An 18,474-nucleotide genomic window follows, 5' to 3' on the forward strand; every position below is an offset into this window, starting at 1 on the left:
AAATAAGTGTTTGCTGTATGCAAAATATTTACAAGTCAAAGTTTTGATGTTCATCTTTGTTTTCATTTAGTTGCACAATATTCTTATTCCCTACTTATGATGTGTGACTGAAAATATAGGTTCCAGGGACTAGCAGGGCTGAAGAAACTCAAAGTCATGTTCACAGGATGTATTTCATGGGTCCGAATACTTTCAGAGAACCTTGGCATCTACCTTACTCTCCACCTGATGCAATTATTGGAATTGTGTATGAAAGACTTCTAACTTTTTTGTTATTCAAGATGAAGATATGCACTTATGCATGCATCTGACCTGTTTCTGAAGCACTTATGCATACCTGCAGTTGCCTTTCACCGTCCATAACCTGTATTGGCAATCATGGTTACTATCACACCTGCCCATCCTTTGGTGATGAACAAATTCATGCTGATGTTGCACATTCACAGTCACTTATAGTTGATTTTCTTGCAAGTCGCAATTGTATAGGTGGAAATAGTTAGTGAACATGCTACTTGATGCTGGTCTGAGATCAGACTAGTATGGCCAAAAAAGAATACTCGTTAATCGACCCTTCAGCCTCTCCTTGATTCATTGCATCTGCTGTTTGGGATGTGCCTATTAAATATGCTATATTTACTGGATTTTCTAGCTACGTGAGCTGGTAGCAATTGCATGTACACTGGGTTGATTAAATTTATCTAAAAGTATATAACAATTTTGAAAACTAGAGTTGCATCTCCCTGAGTTCTGAATCATTTTTACCTAAATAGAGTTGATAATGACCTTGGTACATAAGAATGCATTCATAAAAGCACAGATCTGACTACACCCTCTAAGATTGTAATATTCGACAATTTGTCAAGTGATGTAAGAAACATTATCAGGTATGAAGATGCTTTCAACCGATTCATTGATGAAATAAACTCTGTTGCTGCATATGAGTGGTGGGAAGGGTCAGTACACAGTATACTTGCAATACTTGCATACCCTTGTGCATGGTCTTGGAAGCAATGGCGTCGGAGAAAGAAGATTCATCGTCTTCAAGAATATGTAAAATCAGAGTATGACCACTCATGCCTCCGTTCTTGCAGATCACGAGCTCTTTACAAAGGGATGAAGGTTTGGCCCGCAAAGTGTCCTTCTTATATTCTGCTTTTGAGTAAGATTCAGAAGTGAATTAGCTTGCAGACTATCGGAATATTCCTTTTCATAAACTGCTGGAGATCTGCTAATGTCCTGCAGAACCTTAAGTTTAAATCTGCTAAGTTAAATCTTGGGTACGAAATCTTCCATAAAAGATTTAGGGATTCTGATAAGACTGAGAATAAATCAACTGGAGGAGCTTGGAAAAAAAAGTAAATTTACAAATCCAATAACTAATATCTTGTTAGCTATTATTTAAATCAGTTGCTATGCTGTTTGCCTGTGGTGTTATTGGGCACGTCATGAAATTAAATGTTGGGATAGTTGATGGCTCATGAATTGCATACAGTAGTTCTTATTGAAATGGATAACTATGTAGAGAGGTATTCTAAACATTTTAGCCCTCATTTAGTGTTCCCCATAATTTATAATGAGATAAATTTATTAAGCGGCCCTGGTCAGTCAGTCTGTATTAACTTTTCCCTCTCCTTTTTATTCTTCTATTCTTCTCATGTTACATTTCAATCATCAGCTCACCTTCCTCTGTGTCTTTTGTTCCACTTTTTCTTGTATTATTTTTCTTTATTTATTCTTTTTCCCATCAATGGACTGCTGGTTGATTATGTTTTGACTAGATCTTTGTTCCTTTAATGAGCTGTGAGGTTTAATTATAAGGAAAGCCCAGAATGCAAAATCCTAACACATTGCCTGAGCACCTTTGACATTGCCTTTTAATTTTTTATGGCCCTAATATATATGCAACCATTAGCATCAGACTACACCAAATCTCGCAACTGGTGGAGCAGTACAATGGCTAACTCCTAGATCACTGAGCCCATGTGGTTTGGCACATCACACTTGTTATATACCTTCCAGTCTCAAATTCTTCTTTTTATTCATAGACAAGCAGAAATCTGATTAGAACTTCTAGCCCATTTCCTTTATTATAGTGTGGAATTATATGGATTCCATGATGCATTGTGTGATATTGGACAACGGACATATATTGTATTAGAAGCACAAGATAGCCATGAAAGGAATCTACATGTTATAAATGACTATTTCTTCATTTTTTTCGCCTACACATATTTTTCTCAGAAGAGTTTATGATTTTTATGTGCTCTTAACATGATATGCAAAATGTCTTACCTACTGGCTGTCAATTTGCAAAGATTGTAACATCTATTTTCTCACAGTAGGTTCTCTATTAACTTGTTTAATCATTATATGGTTTCAAGTTTCAACTTTCTAAATTAAAGCTTGATCATGTAGGAACATCTGTTGCTTTGATACGAAACTTAGTGAAAAAAACTACCTCAAATAGTTTACGAATCTAGTAGTTCTTTTAAAGCAAGAGAGGAAGTAGAATATTATTTCCCCCTTTCAAAGGTCCTGTACCAAATTGTGGTATTTTTAAAGAAATATGTGGAGCTAAATATTAGCTCCAAATAATGTTGCTTAAAATATCAAAAGAAATATGGGAGCATTAATACAAATATAATCTCTTAACAAAATAAACCTAACCATCGAGTCTTATCCCTTCAATATGGGGTTAGAGTTCTGGATCAAGCATGGTCTATTGAAATTTGATAAATATTTCATGATCAGCTCTCAAACTTATTTAATCTGCTTCAAAATGTTGCTGGTTACAAGCCAAGCTTTGTTCAGCAGGAGAGGGGCTTTATATGAAACCTAAAGGCTAATGAGTGGTAAATACCCTACCTAATCAGTTGCCAACTTTAAGCTCGTGCTAGCTAGCATCAAGCCATCAAATTTCCTCTAGGCTTGCAAACATTCTAGAAGAACCCAGGTGAAAACAATATTTAATGAGAATATTTGCTCTGATCTCCATACATCTTGTCTATGAAAATAACTTAAGTATTGGATTGCAGACATGTCATGCCCCTCATCTGACATCAAACTTATTTGTGAAGAGTAATATTACATTATCTGATGAGGCCTTGTGAATTCCAAGCATTTTGGAGAAGCAAGCATGTTATTTGTGTTACATATAGTAAATTATATATGAGCCTAAAGGTATATTATATTGTAATGTAATCCCTAGATAATGTCAACTATTTTCAATTTTAAAAATGTGAATTGATATCATCATTGTGGTTATCATGGGAACATCACTGTCATTAACTCAAATACAGATCATTGAGAGAAATGATTACTAGTGATTGCTAACTTTGCCCCCGTTATATCTGAATGGTTATATTGCCAGAACTTTTAGAATCATCTCTGCTTGTACAACAAATGTAAACACTTGGTGAAATTAATAATTAAAGCCAAATGTCACCATAAGCAAAATATTTACACATTTAACAAAAGCGTTAAGCTGCAATCACATCCATATCCACCAAACTAGAGATTACATAAGGTTCCATGTTGTTGCTCTGTTGTTGAGAATGAAAAAGGGAAAGAAAGCGGACAAATATTTTTCCTTTTTTGCAATGAAAGTAAAATTCAAAGAGAATTGAAATGAAGAAAATAAAGAACCAACATATTCTTAGGGCAATGGAAAAGGTAAAGAAAGTGAGAGGGCATAATATTTACCCTTGTTTTTGGTAATGGATGAACATTACCATGTATATATGCAGATGCATGGTGGACATCGGTACTCCAGTGCATTTCTACCTCTGATTCAGAATAAATATGTTTTCGTACAGCCATCTTTTTTTTTCTTTTTTGCCTATTTTCTTTCGAAAAAGGATTGCCTTGCCCATTTCATCCACAACTTTAGCTACCTGCCAACTCATTGACCAAGAATTCCGTCTGACTAGAAAGATGGGAAGGATGTGTCTATCCTGGTTGACAAAAGTTTTTTTTTTTCTTTTGGCTATAAGCCCTTAGGTTGTACGCCAATCATACGTAGCTTAAACTATTATGACCATAATGCTTAGCTATTGTTGATTCTCAAGATGCCTTCGATTAAATGTTCACAACTGATCCACCATCTACACTGCCTACAAAAACTCTCGAAAATGGAAACTCGCAGGAGTAGTAACAAATCGAGGCAAACTCTGAATGATGGTGTAACAACCCAGGACCTCATCCAAAATGGCTAGTCGGAAGGTATTATTTGGGTTCCTTGATCCTGTATAAGTACCCAAGATCTACCCAGCGAATAACCGATGTGGGACTAAACACACGCCCGCACGGATCCTCACATACTTCCTCCGTTCAAGCCCTGACGTCCTCGTCAGGCTAAGGGTTAGAATCTATTCAAATCTAATCACAAACACCACGATTGGCCCATGGTCAGCCCCAATGGATCCATGCTGCAGTGTTTTCTAGTCCACATAGGTTATGGGCCGGGTCTGCTTTGATACCATTTGTAACAACCCAGGACCTCACCCAAAATGGCTAGCTGGAAGGTATTATTTGGATTCCTTGATCCTGTATAAGTACCCAAGATCTACCCAGTGAATAACCGATGTGGGACTAAACACGCCCGCATGGATCCTCACAGATGGTATGTCGTATCGGCCTAAATTCGGGCAGTACAGGGCGCACTGTACCGTACCAACACTGTGCTAGCGTGGCACTGGTACGAAGTCCGATACTGAGATGATGATCCTTGCTCTAAATACTAGATATGACCCCAAAATAACGGCGGTCAAGGTCAGCCAGTGAGAGGGAAACAACTCGGATCACTAGCTAAGGCTCCTAAATGACCGCTTAGTGTGGATCCAAGTTATCCATGTACTTCCCAAGATCGCGAGCCCTTTCGTACATGGATTTTAGGGCATTTAAGAGTTTGCCCACCCTATTTTGAGTGGGTGCTCGCAAGGTCAAAGTAAAAAATTCTATTCTTTCATTAATACAAGGGTAGTGGGGAATAAATAATTTAAGTGATTCACATCTCGAAATATAGTGTGTAAATATCGGATGCGTAGGTTGAATCATTCGCTAAACAACTATTTTGTTGGGCGATCAACCAGGTGCTCCTACCCAACCGGACTAATGAATGCCAACTAGAAGAACTCACTTTCCCAATGCATTTTGGTGAGAACCAGCTAGCTTTGGGTTGGAGTGGCATTTCACCCCTAACCACAACTCATCCGCTAATTCTTCAACATTAGTCGGTTCTGACCTCCACTTAGTTTCACCCAAGCTTCATCCTAGTCATGTATAGATCACCCAAGTTCAGAGTTCACATGATTTCGCTCTCGTTGTGCGTGAACTTCCTAATCGATCTAAGATGGATCGGGCTGTTGGCTCTGAGAAGGTTTGCTCGGAGAACGAGTGACGCCAGATGACTTCGGTTCATATGTGAAAGTGCTTCGAAAGACACCGGCTCCTAATGGTATTCTTGCTGAAAATACAGCTACATGCTGGCACTCAATCAAGTAGTAGCGCTCGCACGTCACTCGGCTCCTCGGCTCACTTCGGTGGCAATTTCTCCTTAGGCGCAACAACTTTCTCATCTTTGGTGGGTAGTACCTGGGGATCCTGACGTCCCTTGAAGAGATCTTCCTCTAGATCTTACAGTCGGATGTTATCATCGCGCCATAGGGGTTGTGCTTCCGACCTATAGAATAGTATTCCCCGAAGGAGGAACATAGATGGTCTTTAGCTCCTCAACTCATTCAACATAAAATTCAAAGGGAATTAAAATGAAGAAAATAAAGAACCAAAATATTCTTAGGGACCATATATCTTTCTCCCCTGCATTGGGTTTGACTAGCTACTCTAGATCATAAAATGCAGCATCTACAATTTTCTTGGCACTTTTCTTGGTGGAGAACTGAGAAAATTTTCATTTCTTTTCCTTTTTCTTTTCTTCTATCTTCCTTTTATTGAATTAGATTCCCCCTCTCTTTTTTTCTCAGCAACCAAGAGCTTGGAAACTTTCTTTTCCTTTTGATGCATGAAAAACCTCCATCTTATCCATTTTCTGATTGGGTCAGTCACTTTTGCCATCAAAAAAGAAAGTCCTGGCATGAAACTTCATCTTCTTATGATGTTTCAACTTGATATAGTAGCTGCTAGCTGTAACTTGGAGTTGCTCTGTTAAACTGTTCACGTTGTCATGTCATGTTCTAATACAGCAGGCAGCCTTATCAACTGTTTTAACTCAAAGATGTAGTAACTGCAGGTTGGATCAACACCAGATCTGATGGTTGCATATATTGATTTCTTTCTGGGTGGTGATGAGAAGCGGCTAGATGTAGCATCCACTATCCAGCTGAGATTCCCCATGTGCATTATATTTGGTGGTGATGGAAGTTATATGTCCCCATATTATCTTCATAGTGACACACTGCTGACTAATCTCCTGGGCCAGGTAATGAAATTCTGTCCACAGTGCTAAAACTGCAGTCTTATTCAACCTCCAATTACATTTGTTTAGCTTGTAATACTAGCATTTCTTTTTCCTGTAGTACCTGTCAACAGCAATCTGGAACAGATTGGTTGCCGGGTTTAACGCTCAGTTGAGGACAGTGAGACGGGGATGCATTCGTTCTGATCTGGGTCCTGTAATCACATGGATCAACAGTCATGGAAATCCCCAACTTGAGTACCATGGTGTAAAAGTTGAACTGGGTTGGTTCCAGGCCACAGCTTCTGGTTATTACCAACTAGGCATTTTGGTAGCAGTGAACGAGTATTTCTTCAATAGTGTGCACCAGTCAGATATTCTTGATACAGGCGACCTTTCAAGGTATGGTGGAAATGTATGACAAGTTTGTAGAGTTCGTAATATTTTCTCCTGCTATTGTTAATATGTTCTTCATTAAATTTCTTCTCAAACTTTCCTACTGGCTAATGTTTTTGAGTTCTTCTAAACAATCTTCCAAATATATCTGTCTCTCTATTGTCGCTCAACCATTTTTCAGGAGAAATGCTGCACTTCCACGCAAGAGCTTTAAGCAGTTACAACAGAATCAATCCTGCATCAACAATACAGTGTCACGCAAGAGGTTGACTGGAGGTGTGAATGGTGGGATAATAAATGAGACAACATTGAAGTCATTGGATTATAAACGGGACTATCTCTACCCATTTTCTCTTTTATTGCAAAATACCAGGCCCATTGGCCTCCAGGTAATCTGTTGGATGATTTACTACAGCTCTCTCAGTTTAATGACGTGGTCCCTCAAGGTTTTGTGATACCTTAGATGAGGTTTTAAACATCTGGTTTCGTTTCAGGAGACATTGCAGCTACTTATCTGTATTTTGCTCTTGGGAGATTGTACGATCACCCTTCTGACACTGCTTCAGTTTTACTGGATTTCCCTTGGGGCTTTTCTTGCTGTGTTGCTTATTCTTCCATTATCCTTGCTCTCTCCCTTTCCTGCTGGTCTTAATGCTCTTTTCAGTCGAGGGCATAAAAGATCCTCACTTGCTCGTATTTATGCATTGTGGAATGCAACATCTGTAGTAAACATTGTAAGTTTATTATCTTTGGTATAACCCTATTCTCTCTCATTATGACAAAAATATCTGATAAACACTTGATTTTATTTGTTGCACAAGAAACCAGGCAATAGTTGTCCAAGTTTGTTGAACCTTAACCTAGGGTAAATGACTTGTACAACTATTGCTTCATTATAGAACCAAAAGAGCAAAAGAATTATGCTTCCACATTATGTTTTGGTTTTCATGAGATGATAAACATTAACTAGTTGTGCAGGTTCATTTTCAACATAATTATGCCATGAGCGTGCTATTATTGTTGGTGACAATTGAAACAATTTATAATTGCTCTTCTTGAATGCATGCATTTCTGGATTATGGGGGCTTTCTAGAAAATGTTATTTAATTCTCTTATGCTTTTTCAATTTCAATGCTTTGTTGTTTGTAAACATATAGGGCCTATTTTAATATCTAGAGGTGCAATTTCATCTTGTCTAGCCGATACTTATCCATTTAATTACTCCAAGATATTGTATGAATCAAGGTCCGCGATCTTGGTGCCGAGTACCATATTGGTACCTTATCGGTTCGGTACGGTATATCTCTGTGCTGAAATAGCTTTCATACCCATTTTCTCAATTTTCATCTTGGTACGCACCTTGGTACACCTCGGTACAGATCGTATGCCTCAGTATGGGTGGTATAGGACTTGTACCGACTTGAATGTGTGTTTCATGTCGGTTTTCTTCCGGTAAGGTATGGTACGTCTTGTAGTGAATGGTACGAGGCAATACAGCAGACTTTTGTATAAATGATGTCATTATAAATTTAGAGTAAATGGCAGTGGTGTAACTGCCTTAGCATGTGATATTTGTTTTACCATTATGTTGCCCTTAAAATTGCTAGTATTGAAAAAATATAAGCCATAATGATGGATAGAAAAAAAAAAACTATGCTTTCTGTACTGGAAGATGATTTGTGCTTGCAATTGCAACTGGATATCTTGATCAGTTTCAATTTGGAGGTTTCTAGTTAGGGCTAGAAGTGGGTCGGGCCGGACCGGGCCATGCTTCTACTCGAACCTGGCCCAATTTTTTTTTCGGGCTTCGGGCTGGGCTTAAGCCTGAAAATATTTGGATAATCTAGGCCCGAGCCTGGCTCAAAGCCTATTGGGTCGGCTCGAATTATCCATTTGGGCCAAAAATAATAGGGCCCGAACGCGATTGAAATTTAATATTTCATAATATTGCTTCATAAGAAAATAAGCTTGTTAAAAATTAGACTCTCCTATAATACAAGTAAATGATACATGATACATTATTCTCGGCTAAATCTATTTTAATTTGCCATTTACTTCCTCATTATTTTTTCTAAATAATAACATAGAAAAATAAATTGATTCGGGCTTAAATTTGGTCTCTGTTTCGGGCCTTGTTCGGGCTCCGGCTCAGATTGGGCCAAGCCAGTGACATACCCAACCTGGCCCGAAAAACAAATTGGCTCTACATTTAAGCCCAAATCCGGTTTGAACTCTTTCAGGCCTAGCCTAAAGCCCGGCCCAAAGTGAGCCCGACCCGATGGGCTTCAGGCCAACCCGAGCCTATTTCCAACCTTATTTCTAGTTGTCACAGTACATATTAGAAATTCTAAAATAGCTTCTGAAAGCAAATGTTCATATTGCTAATCAATTCAGAACTGATCTATAACAGGATTGCCTTTTTACGTTCATGGTTTCAGGAGACTTCTGCCATACCTTGTGCATGTCTTTAGTTGACATCTCAAAATCAATAAAAGTTTGAAGCAAGGAATAGGAGGGGATTGTGGGGAGGAAGATACAAGAGTGCTGGGATCTAATCTCTGTACAGTTTCTTATTATTCTATGTATTTGAGCCATGTGATGTATTGAGCTATTAAAAAAATTGTAATAGATGAGGATCTAGGGAAACTGCCTAGTGCCTAGGTGCCTAGGCAAGCTCCCATAGGTCAAGGCAAGTATAAGGAGAAGCCTTAAAACTGGTGATGATCCAACAAGTGAAATATAATACATCAAATGAAATGTAATAAATAATGATAAGTATCCACTTGCAGTGCCCAACATTAATTTATATATCAATCTCATTCTCCATGATCGAACATGATGGGAATGTTTAAGGCAAGCACCTAGATGTTTTCACGTAGGTGGGTCATTTAGGCATCCAAGGATGCCATCTTTTAAAACATAATTTGTTAGACATTGAAATACTAAGATATAACTAGGAGGAATAAATTATCAGTCCGTATGAATTATACAACATGCTTAGAAGGGATCCAAAATGGAAAAGAGGGATGGCAGTGCCTCAAATTTTATTTACTGGTGTCCCAATCTTGTATTTGGATGTCTTTAAATGGCTCCTCAAGATGGTGCTTAGATTCTAGGATGCCTAACCTTGATAAGAGACTCATTAAGCCATTTCATTCTCTACAATTTAGTAATGTAGCTGCTAGACATCTATCAATAGAAACAAAGAGGAGACAGCTTCCTTTATGATCTTGCTCTAGTACTAGAGTTTCAGTCAATCAGTATGCTTCATGTTCATGCTATCATGATGAACACTTTGAACATGATTATATCAAATGTTTTGGCAGTAGCAGAAAAGGAATTGGATCCAACCCCCTCCAGAAAAATGGGAGTTTGATAACAACTGCAATCTTGCAGGAAGATTAGAAAGTGGTATTAAATATTTAGTTGTTTGGGGGGTTGATGAGAAACCTTAGCTGTTGATGCCATGCATTTCCTCCATAAGGTGGTGCTCCACATAAAGAGTCTAGCGGCAAGGTCTCCTGAATGTTTAAATTGGAGATCCACCAAATCAGTAGCATGAGTGAAGGATGAAAATATTGGCCTCCAATTTCCATGGACAATTTCAAATTCTGGAGTTAAAAAATCATCTGTGGCTGTAGATCATTTCTTCTGAATCATGGAATTGCCTAATGAAAGTCAATCTTGCTGCTATCAAGCTAAAGCAGTAGCTTTGCCAAAAAAAAAAAGAAGTAAAAAGCAAAGCTGCATGTTCGAGTGACTGGAAGTATGACATCTGCTGAAGATGTTGAAGTTATTCAAGACTAGATTCCTAGTCCAACTGCTATGATGCATCTCACATTAAAGCACTTCAACTTGAAATATTCACAACATTCTCTTCACAATCTCAAAATGCTGACAGAAATCAAGAAGAGCCTTCTCTCTCAAAAACCTTAAATCAAGGTCCAACAGTTCATATGAAAAGAAGAAAACCCCTGTTTCTTTCCTTTGCATTGGATCATAATCATAACCATCGAGCCTTTTCCACTTATTTGGGGTTGGATTTGCACATCCTCATTTGCCAGGCATACCTATGACATTGGATCAACTAGAAAAGAAATTGTGCAAGCTTTTTTTCCTAATTCAGATGGTCACCAAGGGGATCACCTGAATTTTCAGGGCTTGAGACCATCAAAATATCTAAGGATGCATTGTCTTTATCGCTGTCATTGTCTTGGTTCCTTTGCTAGATATATTGGGTTGCACTCTAGCAAAGAAGTGAAATTTCTATCTCAATTATATCATGATAAAGTACCGCAGAATTGTGTCACTGTGTTGATCTCATCAGATAATGAGTCCTTGAATTTGTTGCTTGCTCAGAAAACAAAATAATGTGTTGATTTTCATTTACAACTTGAACATAATTGAAAATTAGCTCCAGGAATTATCATTTTTATTTTGCTCGATTAAATTGTTTTGATTTCAGCTTGTTGTACTTTCAGGGCACTTCTTCCACCCAGTTTTGACCTTTTTTCTCCAAAAACTGTTGATTTGTTTCTCTTTTCAAAGATGGTAAACTTGTATGTGCTTGAAAGTATAGGACCATGCAGTAAACAAAGGTCATCGACATTGTTGTCTGGAAGGTTTTAAAGTCCATTGAGCAATGACTTTTGTTAGCTTTATCTTTTGAGTTCCTGAAATCTCTTTAAATGTCACTGAGAGGTCTTATTTGCTAATTAACTTAATCTTTGTAGAGTGTGCATATATTTATTTGCTCTTTAAGATGATTGTGGTTTTCTTGCAGATTGTGGGATTTGTCTGTGGAATTATTTATTATGGATTTTCTTCATCTGAACTGACTGCCAAACTGAATACATTGAAGTTAAGGTGCGCTACTCTCTCTCTCTCTCTCTCTCTCTCTGGGACCACAATTCTGGGAAAGCACTTCTGAGCTTTCTCTTGTTACAGTATGCTTTGATAGCCAATAAAGATGATAGTAAATGCTGGAGGAACCACTTTAACTTGATAGATAGTAACATGGAAAAATTATCCACTTGAGTAAAAGCTGGGTTGATTTTTAATTTTCTTTACTTTCTTTTTGCATGAAACATTTGAATGACTGAATTCTGAAACCCTTAAAAGGATCAGATGCTTGGTCACTGTATAAAAGGATTACAGTTGTCGGTGCTTATCTATGTATCTAAACATGCATCCTATATACACATGCACCCATAAATGCTAGTCTATGCACATGAACGTGGACACCTCCCCCAACACACAGGGATTGTGGTTATCTATCTATCAAGAGTGTGCTCATATACAGCCCACTGCAGCAAAGCAGAGAAGGTGCATGCTAATGCAATCGCGCACGTGCACAGAAGTTCATGGAATCCATAGTTGCTCACGGGTGTGCGCACACACAGGGGTTACATACTAACACAATCAGAGAATTATTTGTTCATGGAATCTTGATGTGTTTCAACTGGTATCCATAGAAGAAATATATTCTGCTTCTAAATGAAACTTATTTGATGGAAAAATTTGATGCATGTGGATCCAAAAGTTTTGATAATACTGCTCTTTCGTGTGTATAGGGAGGACAATGAATGGTGGGTTCTGCTCACAATCCTTCTTCTGGTTAAGTCATTGCAAGCAGGCCTGGTCAATTGGCACATAGCAAATCTAGAAATCCAAGACCTATCTTTGTTTAGTCCAGATCCAGAGAAATTCTGGGCCATGTGAGATTCATGCTGAGCAAGGGGAGATTGAAGGCACTAAGTTGGCTGATACTCCAAGCATGGCAACATAGCAATCTCAGTGACCAGAGCAAGACATACGCGCTTCTTGTCAGAGTCTGTCACTGTAAATATGTTCGTTGTAAATTCTAACCTGGTCTAGGTTTTGGTTTTGTTTGCAGCATTGCACTGAAGTTCCCTCAGCTTGAAACTGCAGCCAGGAAGCCAGGCATTCCCCTTCACCCCCCGCATTTTAAGGGACTGTAGCTTTGGCCTGTCTTACTGTGGTGTTCTCGAAGGTTTAATTTGAAAACCCAACTTGTAATCCAGAACAAAAGAAAAAGTCATTTCTTGGTAGAACATGACTCTTGTTGATGGTCTTGAGTGTATAGCAACTAGTCTTGGCGGTATGTTGAGTGTTTTTTTTTTTTTGGTCGGAGTAATAGTAGCTGTATAGGATGGTGAATGGTGCCCATTGTATGTATCATCAGATATGATCATTTTTCCATTAAATTATTTGCTCTCTGTAGTTGTTTGTCGCAATTTTATTCAAGTAAATAAAGTCATATGGAGCCTGCACACAAACATTTGGGAGGGTCATCCGTACTTTACTTGAGCAGCATCAATTTTTCCCCCTCCCCCTCTTATTATGCAGAACCCCTCTTGCAGCAGAAGTGAAAATGAAATGAAAATTAAGACGTGAAGCATTGTAGCATTGTTTCTCATTGGTGATTTATTTATTTATTTATTTATGCTCTGAGGAACTTATAAAAGGTAATTTAGTGTACTGGTTGGTGTTATTTTATGAAATTTCACTTTGCTCGCTACCGTGGGGGCGTATTTATGCTATAAAGTTGTAGTCAGCTAGAAAGGAGGAGGCAGAAACTACTACAATAAAACAACGCTAATGGCATGAAACAAATGTTAGGCAGCAAAGGAACCCGGTGTAATTGAAGGATGGTCGCAAGGGGCGCCCGGTGGAGGGTACGTGAGCCGGGCCATTCTGCGGTGGAAGGCGTGCTACTGGGATATGCTTTTCAGCCCCAGAGAAAGTAGACGAACGTGGTTCCACTTCCTCTCTTCAGCACCGTTGCCAAGCAGGCAGCGGCTGAGCACCCAATGTCTGCATTCCTAGCTCTACCGTATGACCTTAAGCTTAGAGCTTTGCAGTGCCCGGCTGCACATGGTGTTCCCCTGCAACACCTCATATCTTAACTTACAGTACTGTTTCCAACTACGCAACTTGAACTCCCTCTCATACGTCTCAACTGTATCAATGGATGATGTAGATTCTCCAGAACCACCTCAGGGGTTATTTTAAATTATCTATCAGCATCGAACGGAAATCAATATCTCTAGCTTCATTGTCTCTTATCTATGTATCCATCCGTGATTGTTATCTATCCAATGCATCAGGGCATTGTAAACCACAACATAGTTATTCTCACAACTGTTCGCATTCTTTAATTTCTGACACCTAGAAGATGTGAGTGAGGCGTTTAGCTCTCAGAGTATCCCCAAGACTGGGTCGACGGTTAGGTCAGCCGGCCACAGAATATTCTTAATTAATGCATGGTTGGTCACTTGGTTGACCTTAGTATACGCACGCCCCCTCTCCCCAGGATCTCATCTACGAGTAAATCTCAATTATTAATGGGAGCAGGTTAAGCTGATACATCAACCGCGAGGAGCAATCAAGTTAAGCATTTGACTTGGGTCAGACTATCAGTTGAGTCGAATGTTTCTTTCCAGAGAACGTAAGAAAGAAGCCAGTATTGGCTGCCTAGAGTCATCATTTTATAATTTAATGAAGACTCTTGGCATGCGTCAACCTGAATCGTAATTCTTTAAAACCATGATCGGCTCCATGGATTCAAAACCTTGAATAACCCAAAGGTGATAGAAGTGACAAGTATGGAAAACTCATCAATATCTAGCACAGGTGGGAGACCGACCAGCCAAGTGTTTGGCCTCCCGGATGCAGTCCAATTCCACTCAGCGTACACATTCAGAAAGAAAGCGATCTTTGACAAAGACAATACAAGTAGATTTAAAATATGTCTAATCGCAATTATATATTTCCAGTTTCTTTTTTATAATGATCATCTTTCACTGCTGTAGGATGATAATCTTTGGAATGCACAAGGCAGGCAGTTGGCAATTGATGGTTGCGCTTTTTTTCAGACTTCGGCTTGTTGATATTCACTGCACTTCGATCATACATGCTTTTCTTATGTTCGATATGGAGCAAGCAAGAACACAGCCGTTTCTTCACTGAATAATAAAATATTTAATTTGAAGAAAAAAAAGAAAGAGGATTTTTTTGTTTTTTTTGATAGGCTAGATAGGTCATACAATTTTACTATGAATACATTCAAAAAATTAAAAAACTAAAAGATAATCCAAGGAAAAAAAATGATCCTTAAAAATATAAAAGGAGACTATAAGAAAATTCTGTTTGGCATAGGTTTTGGAGGGTCAGAAACACTTTCTGGCCCTTCAAAAATACTTTTAAATTGAATAGAGATGTTTGGTAAAAAAATTGAAAAACTGTTTTAGCTTTGCTGGAAAGCTAAATAATCTTTTGGAAGAAGCTCCATTTCGAAACTTTTTCGGAAAAGCACTTTTAGGCCCGTCTGAAGCTGTTTTAAGTAAAATAATAGAAAATATAATAATATTAATATAGTAATTATAGAAAATAATAATATTAATATATATTAATTATAATTATAATATTTTATACCCTTATTATTTTTATTATACTATAAATATTATATTATATCATAATATATTGATATATTATGTTATATAATAGCAAATTATATTATATTATTATGCTATAGTATATAATATTATATTACTATATTATAATAATATTATATTATATTACAATGATATTAATATATTAATACATATTATATTTTATTATATTCTATTGTATAGTACTATGCAATATCTTTTATGATTATTTTGTCATATCAAAAATATTTTTTTAGTTTTTATACTGTACACATATTAAAATCTCAGAGCATTTTAGAAATACAGTTACTAAAATACAAATAGCTTTTTATAAAAACTCTACTTCAAAATGTTTTATTTCTGAAAACTCTACTTTCAACGGCTCTGCCAAACGGGGCATGATAGCCCTATCCTCTAAAAGGAGATTTTTTTTTTTTTTTTTTTTTTTTGCAGATGATGCAATATAAAGAAAAAGCCAAACTCAGTAAGAATCTTTGAGCCAGCCTAGCGTTTACACCTGAATTGTGACCTATCCAAACAGAGAGAGAATCGTCGTACCAAGGAAAAAAAAAGGTGAAAGAAATAATCTTCAAAATCCCTTAGATAGGGAATCCAAGATAGATGGGGGTTTCCACTTTCCACCTAGACCCAGGTGCCTCCAACCATGCTCTTACTACAGTAGCTAGCTTAGGCAATTAGTGCAAGGTTCGCTGCAAGCACTTATGGGCATCCACGTTTTTATAGTAACTTCGGACCCCCTCCCCTCTCCCTTAGCAAATTTAATCTCGCAGTTTTCAGAAAATTTTGTTTAATTTGAAAAATTCGGTTTTTCACTTCCACCAAACAGAACACATGGAAATGATGACTTCCGTGAGAACCAAGCTTTTGTCCTTCCACTTTCTTCCAACCAAACATATCCTGGAATGCAATGGATACAAACATAACTCCAAGCTTGAACTTTCCATTGTCATCCCCCATGACATGGCAATTACTTAATTACAAAAGAAAAAACAAGAACTTTCCATTGTCATCCCCCATGACATGTCATCCCCCTACGCTTTGGAACTTTTCTTTCGTAGGCACCTAAATATAATTTGTGGACTCAAGTATATAAAATCAAGTTCAGAGTGATGGTATCGACATATCATAACTAGAGCACATAATACTCATATTCTTCATGTTAACATTCCAACTATAATAACTTGGAGTAAGAAATAACAGTAGGTTGACAAATAATGGGTGGAAGTATACATTCACTTATACATCTACTTTCTCTTTTACATGGCAATATTCTGTGGGAAAAGAAACTCTACCCCCTTTTCGTATCAACCCATGCACCCATATCATGAGCTTTTAATGAGAGCATTGAAAGGAGAGGGCGAGGTGTTTGTCTCCCATCCCCTCATCAGTGACCCGATTCAATTCCAATCCCTCCGTTCTCACTCCTTCCACCACTCCTCCCTTAGATTCAAAACTATAAAGTAAAGAAAAATATCAGGGGGCGAGCAATGCCCAAAATGCACTAAAAAAACGCCACCAACCCCCCCACATTTGACATTCTTTCGAACATTCAATTCCAGTCAGTGCGGGTGCGATTTGATGTCGTCACGCCATTTTTAAAATCCTATTCGTCGGGATGACGGGAGCAAATCCTGGCGGAAGGGAAGGGAAGAAAAGAAATAACGCCGACTCCCGAGTCTCGGACGCCGGGATTGCGTTCCTGCAATTTCATCTGAAAGCAGTGACTTCTTTTGGTTAACTCGTTTTATCCGGAAGAAGCTTCCATTGAGAGCACCTGGGGGATTAAATTAAAAAAAAGGGAGGACGGAATTTACAACTATGCCCCTACAAGCCATCGGTAGAAGGTGTTTTGATAGCTGCTCTCCTCTCCCTCCCGCTGTTGATAGTTTCCCTCCAAGTCCCACGAGTCCCGTCCGCCGACGCCGACGCCGACGCCGTCGTCGTAGCGGTGGCTCCACCGCCCGGAGAACCGGAGGGAGGAGAAGGACGAGGACGCCGACGAGGCCAGCCAGTCCACGTACTCCTTGAGCCAGTTACTTCCTCCTCCGCCAGCCGCCTCCGCCACCTCCGCCCCTGGCGGCGAAAGTCCCGCCGGCTCCACCTTGAACTCCTTGGCCCTTCGGATCCGGGCCACCACCGCCTCCACCTCCTCGTCCACCACGTAGTCGAACGACGACCCCAGCGAGTAGGACCGCAGGTGCGGCTGCGGCTGCGGCGGCGGCGGAAGCGGCGGCGGAATGGGGAGGGAGGTGGCCGCCCCGGTGGCGTCCTCCTCCGTGGGCGTCCTCCGGCGGCTGACGCTGCCGATCTCGATGCGGAAGCTGCTGGATCTGGGAAGGTCCTCCGCGGCCGCCGCCAACGGGGGCGGTGGCGGGAGGGGCGGGGCGTGGAGGGTGATGGAGGCGCGGCAGAGAGGACAAGAAGGGGTGGATCGAAGCCAGGTGTCGATGCAGGGGGAGTGGAAGGCGTGGCGACAGGCCGGGAGGAGGCGGAGCTCGTCGTGGGGGTGGAAGGGGGAGAGGCAGACGGCGCAGTCAGGAGACGACTTGGGGAGCACGGCGACCGAGGAGGCCAACGAGAAGAGCGGGAGGGACTCGATCAGGGCCGCCTTCTCCTGATCGGAGAGCGCCGACGAGGCGGAGGAGGTGGAGGAGGACCAGCTGCGGTGAATGAGCGGCGGAGCCGAGGAGGAGGAGGAGGAGCGGGAGAGGAAGCGGAGGAGCAGGTAGATGGAGATGGAGGCGACGAAGACGAAGGCGAGAATGGCGGCGATGATGAGGATACTGGGGCTGTACGCGAACGACGAGGAGGATAAGGAGGAGGGGGAGGGGGAGGCGCTGTGGCTGGAATCCTCCGACGGCGAGGGAAGCTGCGGGAGGGGCAGCGGCGGCGGAGGAGGAAGAGGAAGGGAGGCCATGTCGCGGAATGTCATGTGGTTTTTGGGTGCTTACGCTTTTGGCCGCTCTCTCGCTCTCTCTCTCTCTCTCTCTCTCTCTCTCTGCTGCCTCTGGCCTTTATATATTTCTCGTCCATAGTCTTTAATCTCCTTTAAGTCTTTTTAAACAATATTCGTACACTACGGGGATAATATATTAATATGCCATGGATAGACCTGCTCAACGCAAAATTGTTAGGTTGACTTAGCCCGGAGAGAGCTTCTGGAGGCGAAAACGCACCGGTCTTTCAAAAGCA

General features: G+C 39.9%; 2 protein-coding genes across 2 annotated transcripts in view; one reads left to right on the forward strand and one right to left on the reverse strand.

Annotated features, from left to right (window-relative positions):
* Positions 1-13,122, forward strand: part of LOC103703579 — a 49,662-nt gene extending 36,540 nt beyond the window's left edge. The window contains exons 17-24 of the mRNA XM_039119414.1: positions 120-247; positions 885-1,119; positions 6,248-6,436; positions 6,534-6,814; positions 6,990-7,197; positions 7,303-7,542; positions 11,592-11,674; positions 12,382-13,122. Of these exons, the coding sequence (XP_038975342.1) occupies positions 120-247; positions 885-1,119; positions 6,248-6,436; positions 6,534-6,814; positions 6,990-7,197; positions 7,303-7,542; positions 11,592-11,674; positions 12,382-12,529 (1,512 nt within the window). The 3' untranslated portion in view covers positions 12,530-13,122. The remainder of the gene's footprint in view (positions 1-119; positions 248-884; positions 1,120-6,247; positions 6,437-6,533; positions 6,815-6,989; positions 7,198-7,302; positions 7,543-11,591; positions 11,675-12,381) is intronic.
* Positions 13,123-16,469: 3,347 nt separating this feature from the next.
* Positions 16,470-18,270, reverse strand: LOC103710802 (E3 ubiquitin-protein ligase ATL4-like). The gene has a single exon (XM_017843714.3). It carries the CDS (start codon positions 18,212-18,214, stop codon positions 17,099-17,101), a length of 1,116 nt encoding a protein of 371 aa, XP_017699203.2. The 5' UTR covers positions 18,215-18,270; the 3' UTR covers positions 16,470-17,098.
* Between the last annotated feature and the right edge of the window lie 204 nt (positions 18,271-18,474).

This window comes from Phoenix dactylifera, chromosome 2 (genome assembly GCF_009389715.1).
Source record: "Phoenix dactylifera cultivar Barhee BC4 chromosome 2, palm_55x_up_171113_PBpolish2nd_filt_p, whole genome shotgun sequence".
NCBI lineage: Eukaryota > Viridiplantae > Streptophyta > Magnoliopsida > Arecales > Arecaceae > Phoenix > Phoenix dactylifera.